The 10,375-nt window shown below is 61.8% G+C and overlaps 1 protein-coding gene across 1 annotated transcript; it reads right to left on the bottom strand.

The window, feature by feature from the left end:
• Positions 1-509: 509 nt before the first annotated feature.
• On the bottom strand, positions 510-9,845 carry LOC102975927 (guanine nucleotide-binding protein G(o) subunit alpha; the record flags this gene model as incomplete). The annotated part of the gene is made up of 4 exons (XM_028487169.2): positions 510-1,379; positions 3,644-3,797; positions 7,688-7,817; positions 9,717-9,845. Coding segments are annotated over 4 exons (601 nt in total), but the record flags the coding sequence as incomplete, so codon positions are not given.
• Positions 9,846-10,375: the final 530 nt, after the last annotated feature.

Below are 10,375 nucleotides of genomic sequence, written 5' to 3'. Positions count from 1 at the left end.
TGGGGTGTGTGTGTGTGTGTGTGTGTGTGTGTGTGTGTGTGTGCGAGCCAGGCTGCGCCCCTCACAGCACACACAGTATGATGGGCCCGTCCGTCTGCCCTCCTCTGCCCCCGGGGGCTGGCGGGAATCCAAGGGCTGTGGACAAACTCTCCGATTTCTTCACCAAGGCAGAAGGAAGCTGAGATGCTGGCTACAGGGGCCGTGCCCACACCTGCCCTGGGCCTCCTCAACTACAGAACCTCCAGTCCCCAGGCCCCCTGCTGCCCCAGCTGGTTTGCGTTGGATTCGCCATGAATTTGGGAAGAAAAAGCACATCTGCTCACACTCCAGAGCGGCCGCCCGAGCCCCCAGGTGACAGGAGAAGTAGATAAGCCACCCTGGGGCCTGCAAAGACCGGGTGGGAGGCCCCCATCCCAGTCAACGCAAGAACCACTTCCCCCGGCCTCCCCTCCCCCACCGCCTCTTCCCCACCTCCGTCCAGGCACCGCGGGACTCAACCCCGCCGACCATCTACCACGTGCCTTTGCAAGAAGTCGGTCTCAGAAGCATTTCCAGACCTGTGAGGAGTCAGGGTGGGGGTTCCCCAGGAGGACACTGGGGAGCCCCAGAGGTGTGAAGGGAGGGAGGCCCAGAGAAGGAAGGACTGGCATCCAGGGCTGAGGTCCATGGGGAGGAGGAGGGAGGCACTTGCCGAGGCCTGAGCCCGGGACCCACACGCGGTTGGTGGCCTGGTCCCACCCTGGCCTTTGGTGACGGAGCTGCCCTCGACCAGAGAGACCCCAAGAGAAGCTGAGCAGCGGCTCCCACTGCGCCCCCTCCGGCCAGCACGCCGCCCCACCACCTGCACAGCTTCGGAGACAGGAGGGGACCCTGGGACCTCAAGCGTGAACCACTGCGTGCAGAGCGCGCCCATTCTGGCCCAGATGGCGGCGTGGCCCCCATACGCCTCTCCCCCGGGGAAACACCCAGCGATGGCGCGGAGGCCAGCGGGCCATCTGTCTCGGCAGGTGTGGGCACTCAGCGCCCCCGCCGGCCCCGTTACCACGTGTTCTGGTGTCTGGGGTGGGGGAGGCCGTGGAGGGCGCCTCCTCTTCCCCGCTCAGTGCCAGCTGCTGGTGCCCCCTTGTCCAGGGCAGGGGTGGGGTGGCAGGCTGGGCAGGGTGGTGGGCAGCTGGGTGGCAAGGCCAGGGCTCAGTAGAGGCCACAGCCCCGAAGGTTTTTGGCGATGATGACGTCCGTCACGGCATCAAAGACAAACTGGATGTTGTTGGTGTCAGTGGCACAGGTGATGTGGGTGTAGATCTCCTTGTGGGCCGACTTGTTCTTGCTCTCGTACTGCGCCTGGATATGAGCCACGGCTTCCGTGAAGGTGCTGGGGCCTGCAGGAGAGACCAGGTCAGGAGCTGGTGAGGCGAGGCCCCCACCTGGGTGCCGGTCAGGCCACGGCTGGGGAGCGGACACCGAGGGCCTCTCAGTGACAACCCTGCAGGAGAAACCTGACGACAGCTCAGCTCGATCAACGGTAGGTCATGAAACCAATCCTTGGTCCACATCCAGTTTAAAACCAATGACGGAAACGAGAGATCAAACCTCACCGGGCCTCACCTGTGCTAAGGGTGAACACTGTTTCATGGAACTCCTGTTTCTTTTCACAGACGCATGTACGGGCTCCTGATGCAAACATTCTCTCTTCCTGTGGGTCCTGCCCAAAGAAATCTGAACCAGCCCTCACACAGGTGCAGAAGTCTGCGCCAGCCCCTGCAGGCTGTCCTCTCCTGGCTGTGACTCCTCGGAGTGGGCAGGGACGCCACCTCCCTTGGCTGTTGCTGGGCAAGGTGGGTGGAAACTGTGCCGCACCTGGGAGCCGCCCTGGCCTCCTTCCTCTCATCGCCCCACCCTCCTTCCTTCTCCCTTCCTCCTTCTCATGTTCATCCTCCAGGGATTAAGAACTGTCTGGCTTGCTGACTTGTTGCCTTCCTTGCTGCCATATCACTCTGTCCCTGGTGAGCCCAGGGAGAGGCGTTTCCAGGAGAGCAGCTGCTGTTTAGGGAGGAACAGAACAGGACTCCCTCCTGGCTTTGCCCTGAAGCCTCCACAGGCTCCAGGAACCCCGGCCCAGGCCCAGGCCCAGGCAGGGCTGTCACAACCCACTGAGGGAGGGAGGGAGGGGGGCTGGACTTCAGAGCCACAGCGCCACACTGGGGTGGCTGCTTTGCGGGCTGGAAGCCCAGGGGTGGCACGCCTGCGGGGGCGGGACGGACCCAGCCCCTCGGCACTTGGGCACAGGCCACCAGGCCTGGCCTTGAGGGTCTACCTAAATCTGGGCCGGAGGTGAGGGAGAGGGTCCCTGGGACCTCGTCAGCACCAAACGGCCTTGGTGACTGACTCACCTTGCTTCTTTCTGCTACACCATGGGCCACAGCCCAGGTCACCTAGGATGGGATCCACAGACCCCTAATTCAGATACGGTTAAAAGGAGGCTGACTGGTGGGTGCGAGGGGTGCTGAGCCCCGCCCACCTCTGGCTGCATGCTGCTGGGGCCTGACCCATGGGGCAGGCAGCCTGATCTCAAGGAATGGGAGACAGAGTGAGCTGTGCTGCTTGTCCGGCTCCAAGCGATGGCCCCCACGTCCACTCTCGGGGAACTGGGGTTCAGCCTGGAGGCTTACCTAGCAGGCCTACCTTGTTGGGACTCTGTCTATCCTTGTGCTCTCCAGGCCGGGGGGCTGGTCAGGCTGGGGATGCCTGCTTTTGCTTCTATTCGCCTCTCTGACCAGGCCCTGGCCATCCTGAAGAGGCAGTGAGCCTGTGGGCTATTCCAGGCACCCTGCTGCTCCATGGGGGCCTTGGCCAGGTGGCCCACCCACCCACCCACCCACAGTCAGGTAAACCCACGGCAACATTAACAGAGGTGGCCTCCGTCATCCTTAGCACCCTCCGCAGGGAGGCCCTGGTCTCTGCGGCTCGTGAAGCTCTCTCACGTTCAATAGGCCATTTGAATCGTATTTACTACCCGTATGGGGGTGCTGTCATGATACTTTTTAGTATCACAGTCATAAGAGCAATAGCAAATCTTTAGTGAGCCCTTACTATGCAACAACTGCCATGCTAAGCCCTCCATGCTTCTTAGCTCCCTTTGTCCTCTGGCAACTCTGGAAGAGGGGGTGGATAAGCACAGTGACTGTTCCCAATTCACAGACATAGAAACGGAGGCTCCGAGAGGTTATGTAACCTGCTGTGAGTGGCAGAGTGGGGGGCGCGAACCTCGGGCTGTCTGACTCGAAGCCCCGATCTTCAACCCCATCATCATCTTGGTATTGCCATTTTCCTGATAAGCTCTATTTACAGATGACCAAGCTGAGGTCCAGAGGCTGCCGAGATCACACAGCTCTTAAGTGGCAGAGCCGGGATTCCAGCCCTGCTTCCCCTGACCAGGACGCCCCAGCTGGCTGCCCCACCCCCTCGCAACAGCACGTTGTGGGGAAGGGAGGGGACCCGCCTTCGGTTTTGTGTTGGATTCTCCAGGGCAGAATCTGGTGTGTCCGCAGAGCACGGTGAAGGGGGACTGAGCTCCCTCAGGAGCTGGTGTGGCCCGAGCGGCTGCATGGCCCCTGCAGTCCCCGTGGGGAGTGGCAGTCTCTACCTGTGTACTCAGGAAAGCAGATGGTTAGCGGGGACTTCTTGATCTTCTCTTCGAATATGTCCTTCTTGTTAAGAAACAGGATGATGGACGTGTCCGTGAACCACTTGTTGTTGCAGATGCTGTCGAAGAGCTTCAGCGATTCGTGCATGCGGTTCTGCAACAGAGTGGAGAGGCAAGTGAGGGCTGGCGGTGCCTGGGGCCCTGACCCACCGCGGCCAGTGACAAAGCAGGACAAGCGAAGGGAAGGTCCACCAACACGGCTGAATGCACCACCAGGGACGGAGACAGGAGGATCCACAAGGACAAGGACATGGTCCCTGCTGCATTCCACACGCAGGTGGGGGGGTGGAGCAGGGCACAGGGTGGCGAACGCTGCCCCCCCATTGAAGAGGGCTGACCCGGGCCGGGGCAGCGAGGTCACCGGAGGGGACTCTAGCCCATGGAGAGGACATGCACCATGCACGCTGGGGCAGGGGCCGCGCCACCATCCACACGTCCACATGGGACCTCGGGCATGCAGATTTCTCTACTGGGGTCTCATTTGGTTTTGCCAGCAGGGGTGGGAGGGTGCACGCATTCAGTTGGGAAACATTAACCGAGGACCAAGAGATCCTCGAATTAATCCAGAGTTGGAAGCAGACACCAGGAGGACAGCGTCAGGGGAGTGATCTTGCTGTGGCCTTGGTGTGGTTGGAGACTGGGTGGGTTGGCTGGGCCGTGGGGCGGCTCTGGGTGAGCTGCTTATCGAGGCTGGTTTCCCAGTAGAGGGGCCAGAAGAACCCCAAGATGAAAGCCAGCAAAACAGATGAAAACAGAGAGGAAGATAAAAACCCAGCAGAAAACATGAGAGAAAGAAAGAGAAAAAAAAAAAGCAAAAACCAAAACTGGTTCAACCGGTCTCGGGCCAGGAAGTCAAAGCCGGTCCCTCCGGAGGCCCCGTGCAGGCTCTGGAGGCCACGGCCACCCTGGGGCTGTGGACTGCGTGGCTGGAGATGGAAGGCGAGGGTGGGGAGGACCAGCCTAAGCCGAGTGGCTGGTGAGGAGTGTGGAACGCGGGAGTGGGGGGCAGGCTTCACAGCAAAGTCACCCGGCGGTGCCCTGGGAACCTGCTGCTTTCAACTCTTAGCTGATGGTATCAACTGGAAGGAGGCGCTTCATACCTGCCCGACTTGGAGGGTCTCTCAGAATCTGCTCATGGTTTTGGCCTTGGTTTGGCAAGTTAAGGCCCTGCAGGTGGCGGTGACGGCACTGGCGCTGAGAAGTTGTGGCAGGTGAGGCCCGGGGCCGCTGGGGTCCGGGCCGCAGCGGGCAGGGTGGCCAGCCGGTGGGAGGGCAGCCACTAGCCCCAGGGGTCCTGGCTGAGCTCCAGGAGCCTCCAGACACCTTTCTCTCAGGCAGCCCCAATTTTTACCCCAGGCTTGGGAGGGAGGGGCAGGGCCGACCGGAGAGGAAGGTGGAGGACCAAGGACTGGTCAGCAGGGTGGAGCTCTTGCCTCGCGGGGGCAGAGCGTCCTCGTCCCATAGCTTGTCCTTGAGCCGTGTGCCTGGACAGAGCCATCCCACAGCTGCCGTCTGCTGAGTGGAGAGTCCTGAGGGCAGGCACTCGTGCAGCTCCGAGCCCGCTGGTCCTCACAGCCACCCAGAGGCTGCTCTGCCACAGGCTCCATTTTACAGAGGAGGAGGTGGAGCGGCTGCCACACTCACCGGTGGGAGAGGGCGGGGCTAGACCGTGGGCCACATCCGCCTGGACCCCCAGCTGCCCAACGCTGCCACCTGGCCCTGGACACACAGGCGTTTTGCTCAGCTCTACGGCGCTGTTCTTGCTGTCACCGTGGCAATGAGCCGCCTTTGTGGGCTCTTGTTAGGTGGTAGAGCCAACTCCCGCTCCCTGGAGGGGCTGCTGATCTTTCCTGGGTGGACAGAGCCCCAGGAAGAGCCTGCTCCTGGCTGTGGCCCCACGTGCTGTTACTTCCCCAAGGTCCTCTGCTCCAGCCCTTGTGAAGAAGGGCGGGGAAATGGGGGAGAAGGAGGGATGTGGGAGAGAGACAGTAAAGGCAGGAAGGCGAGAAGGAAGGTGACCCAGGACGGGCCCTGCTCCGGAGCGAGGGCTGCCTGGGCAAGCAGACCAGAGAGGCCATCCGAGGGTGAGGCTTGGCACCCGCCCGTGTTTACTGGAGACCCGAGGGCCATGGAGCTTGGGACCCCGTGGCTGCCAGACCCATCCCCCTGCTCTGCCTTGTGCTCCAGAGGTGAGTGCGAGCCCCTGCCCCAGGGCTGATGGGCCTGGGACTTGGGATTGAGCTGAGCGGGTCCCCGGGGAGAGGCCTGGGACCCTCGACACCCCAGTGCTTCAGTTTCTTTGAAACTCACAGCAGGATCAGCTTTTTGCTCACTGCACCAGCCCTGCTTCCCACTCCCAAGCGCTGCAGGAAAAGATGAGCCACCTGGATCTCAGACCACGTGAGTGGCCAAGTGGACCGTGAACAGTGGGTCCAAAAGGAGAGTCAACAACGGACCAGTGAGAGACGTGCCGGGGCAGTCCCTGCACGCGGGTGCCTTGTGGGGGCAGCAGGAGCCGACCTTCGGGGCTTTGGGGTGGTCAGTGGGTCCAGGTCTGGTGATCTTAGACGCCACAGCCAGCTGAGGCCACTGCGAATGATTACGGCGTTACCAGAAAGAGCTGCACAGCTGGGGCCCCAGAGACTCACCCTGGAACAAGGCAGGGCTTGGGGGGCTTTGCTGATGCCTAACTCAGGAGTGTACTTGGGACTGAAGGAGAAAGGGCAAGGGGGACAAGCCAGCACGTGGCGCGAGTCCGGATCACTCCCCCGGCCAGCGGCCCTGGCCCCAATCTTCCCACAGCCTCATCGCTGCATAAGCCCCGCGGGACGGCGGCTCCTCCTCCCCACAGCACTGCACCCCAAAGCTCAGCAGATGGTCGCAGCAGTCCCGAGGGACCAGCAGGCAGGACTGATGAGGAGACAGGCCCAGAGAGAAGACAGGCCTTGCTCAAGGCCCACCGTGACAAGCCCAACCCCAAACCCTCAGTGCCAGGGCTCTGTGCCTGCTTCACACAGCAGGAGCTAATGATCGCCAAAGGTGTGACCCCACAGCCCAGGAGCCCTACCGCGGCAGGTGCTTGTCTCCGGAGAACCTGTGGTGCGCCGGGCCAGTGCTCGGCTTTCCCTGCAGGCTCTGCAGCAGGCCCACCTCTCCACGGGCAGCTCAGTGGGCCCCCAGCTCAGCACAATCCCCGGTGACAATACAACCACCAGCTCGGCGCTGCTGTGCCGGAAACGGTTCCAAGTACTTATCGCGGATTCTCACTCCATTGCTAAGGCCCCACCAGGCAGGTACTATGGTTACACCCCTTTGACAGCAGACAGTAACCGAGGCAGAGAGAGTGCTGCCTGAATTCAGCAGCAAACCAGGCCCAGGCCCAGGCCCAGCCCAGGCCCAGAGAAAGGCCGCGCCCTCTCCAGGTGAGGGCCCCCCCTGAAGCCAGCCTGGCAGTTCTCTGAGGCCCCAGACTGAAGACGCATTGACGGGAGGCGGGAACCTGGGCTGGCGTCCTCCAGGGGAGGGGCCCGCGCCCCCACTGTCACTCGCCTACATGCCACGTCCCATTGCCCTGCCAGCTGCCAGCCCCGTCCACTGCTCAGGGAGGGCCGTGAGGGCTAAGAACTGCTATTTCCGTCTTACGTACATTCTTGCTCGACTGCACCCTGATTTCGCTTAGGATTTGCTTAATTTGGTTCTGGCCTGATGGCCTCTGTGACTCTGCTGAATTTATTAAAGAGGCACGTACTGCCTGAGACCCAGAGTCTGCAGAGACGTTTGTCACCAGTCTGCATGCAGCCTCTGAGCAGGGCGGCCTGTGGCTGCCTTTGCTGCATCGGCATCACGAGGCGTTTGCCCCACAACGAAGCCAGAAGAGGGAGCCCAGGCAGGGCCTGGCCGACAACGGAACCCCTGGCCACCGCAGCCAGCCCCACCTGAGAGCCGCCTTGGGCCACTGAGGCCAGGCAGCCCAGGGCCACTCACCGTGGTCTCGTCTTCGTGGAGCACCTGGTCATAGCCGCTGAGCGCGACACAGAAGATGATGGCCGTGACGTCCTCGAAGCAGTGAATCCACTTCTTGCGTTCAGATCGTTGGCCCCCGACGTCGAACAGCCTGCAGGGGAGACAGGGAAGCTGATGTGGCAGGCGGTGGGGCCTCGGCCGGTGTGAGGACGCTGGTCAAGCAGGAGGCGGAGGGGAGGGGGCTGTACATGCAACGAGCCTCCCAAGGAGCCTCACTCCAGGTGCTCAGGGCCGACTGCCGTGTCCCCGGGGCAGGGTGGCCATCACTGCTTCTGCCCCATGACTGGGCTGTGCTCCCACACAGAGACTCGAAGACCTGCCCTTGCATCTCAGGACTTTTACTAACGCCTCTGCAAGTTCCCGAGAAACACCTCTGCGAGGTCGTCCTTTCAGGATAACACGCACATCCTGTCCCTGGCTTTCTGAGAGTGTCTGTTCACGTCTGTGGGCTGTGAAAACTCCAGAGCAGCCCAGGAGGGAGGGAGGCGGGCAGGGATCGTCACCTGCTACGTGGACGGACAGTGAGGCACCAAGGGTTAAGTGCCCAGGGTCCCGGCAGGAGTTGGTGTGGTAGAGGTGGGGTGAGACCCAGGTCTGTTTGCAGACTAAGCCTCTGCTCTGTGCCTCCCCTCCCTCTCCCCCTCTCAGACACCATCCCCCAGGGGGCAGAAGGGCCGTGGGGGGGAGACTGTGGCAGGTGCGGCTTGGTTCCTGGAAGGAAGAGGTCAACCTCACACCTAACGCCCTGAATGAAGGTCCACTGCCTCCTAGGCCCGGGAGGTCTGCTGGCACACAGCTGCCGGGGTGGGCTGGGCCCTGACCTCCCGACAGAGGAGAGTAACCGCAGGCAGAGCCCAGAGTGGGCCTGGAACAAGGAAACAGGCCTTGTACTCGTCCCATCACCGCCTCCCTTGGATCCTGCTTCCCCATCTGAAATGCTGGGCATAGGCTGATGGTCTCTGCGGCCCCTCCACAGCACTTATGCTCAGACCCTGCAGGCTGGGCAGCCCCGAGCCCAGCCCCGCACCCTCTGGCCCCGAGGGCTGAGTGGGGAGAGACTGGAGAGAGTAAGGGGCAAGAGGCACCTTGTGGGGCCTCAGTGCCCATCACTGCGCTCCCCAGGTTCAGGGGAGGCCTAGAGGCCCGTGTGCCCAGTGAGTCTTGTGCGGCCCTGCGGAGACAGAGGCAGAACTTCAACGCCCTCTGTCTCAGTGGGAGCGGGCAGGGGCTGGGCCATGGGCTGGCCAGGAGTCCTGGAGTCCAGCCCTCCCAGGGCGGGCAGGGGGCCAAGAAGCAGCCTTACACAGGCCACTCCTCCTGTTCCACCTGACACCTGGAAACCACACACAGGAGGCAGGTAGGGGCAGGACAGCGGCTCCCAGGCCGCAGTGCATGGAGGCTGCCCCAGGTGGCGCCACAACCCTCCAGCAGGGCCTGTTCTGAGGCGCTCAGACCCCTGGACTTGAGCTGTGTTCTGTGCTTTGGGACAGCCCTTACTCCTCCCAGGTCTCGGTTTCGCCAAGTGTACCCGAAGAGGGTGGGTCAGCTGATCTCCAAACCCTCTCCAGCTCTGAGATGACATGGGTCCTGGGGTTGCACACATGTCGCTTGGGTTCACCCACCTTACTCCCCACCCCTCTCACAAGGTGGCCTCCAAGGGGCCACCCAGGTGATCCCCCGTCCTCCTCCTCCTCAGAAATCACCCAGGGACAGGACTCCCCTCCTTTGTCCGCTTAAATCTTCCCTGTTCCTCAGAGCCCCACTCCAGGACCCCTCTTCCAGGAAGCCTCCCCACTCACCCCAGCCCCCAAACTTGGTGCAAGAGAGGCACACACACAGGCCCCTTCTCGTATCTAACTGCCTGTCCCAACTCGAACGCTCCCCGAGGCAGGGTGACATCTGGGTGCTCCAGACGAGGGGAGGCTGAGAGGCAGGCTTTGCCCATCTCTTGGCACCCTCGCCAGGGCTCGGGAACCTCCCTGGGCCTCACCTGAAGTGGAGGTTCTTGAATGTGAAGTGGGTTTCTACGATGCCAGTGGTTTTGACCCTGGTTCGGAGGATGTCCTGCTCGGTGGGCTGGTAGTCGGCAGCCCCGATCCGATCCAGGCTGTCCAGGTAGCTGGGGACGGCAACACACAGGGGACCATAGACCAGGTGCTGGGCACCGCCTTCCCCGACAGGCAGTCCTGACCGGGGCTGTGGAACGATGGCACCACCCCGTCCAGGGCCAGGTGTGTGTGGGGCAGCTGAGAAAGAGAAGCTCACGTCCCGGCCGCACGCGCTCAGAGCCTCTGGCTCAGACCGAGGGCTACATGCACGGTTCCAGGCACACTCAGACAAGGCCGAATCTTTAAATAAGACTAACATATTTATAATAGTGTTTGTCGTTTCTTCATCTTAAAATAATAATGGGCAACAGTTAGGTTCTCGTCTTTATATGCATCATCATGTTTCATCCTTAATTTCCTGAGTTAGATGTACTAGAAAACAGGTTTTCTAATGAAGGTGAGTGCCTCGCCCAGCTGTGAGCCAGGGATTGGGATTCCACCTCTTAACAGTTCCCTGTGGTGCTTCCCAGAGGCCCTCTGAACCTCCGCCTGCCTCTTCCACGCTCCTTAGGGTTTATCAAGGGGGCCATCGCATCGTCCC

Source organism: Physeter macrocephalus, unplaced genomic scaffold, assembly GCF_002837175.3.
Source record: "Physeter macrocephalus isolate SW-GA unplaced genomic scaffold, ASM283717v5 random_1486, whole genome shotgun sequence".
In the NCBI taxonomy this organism is placed as follows: domain Eukaryota; kingdom Metazoa; phylum Chordata; class Mammalia; order Artiodactyla; family Physeteridae; genus Physeter; species Physeter macrocephalus.
This window is presented reverse-complemented; position numbering and strand designations above follow the sequence as displayed.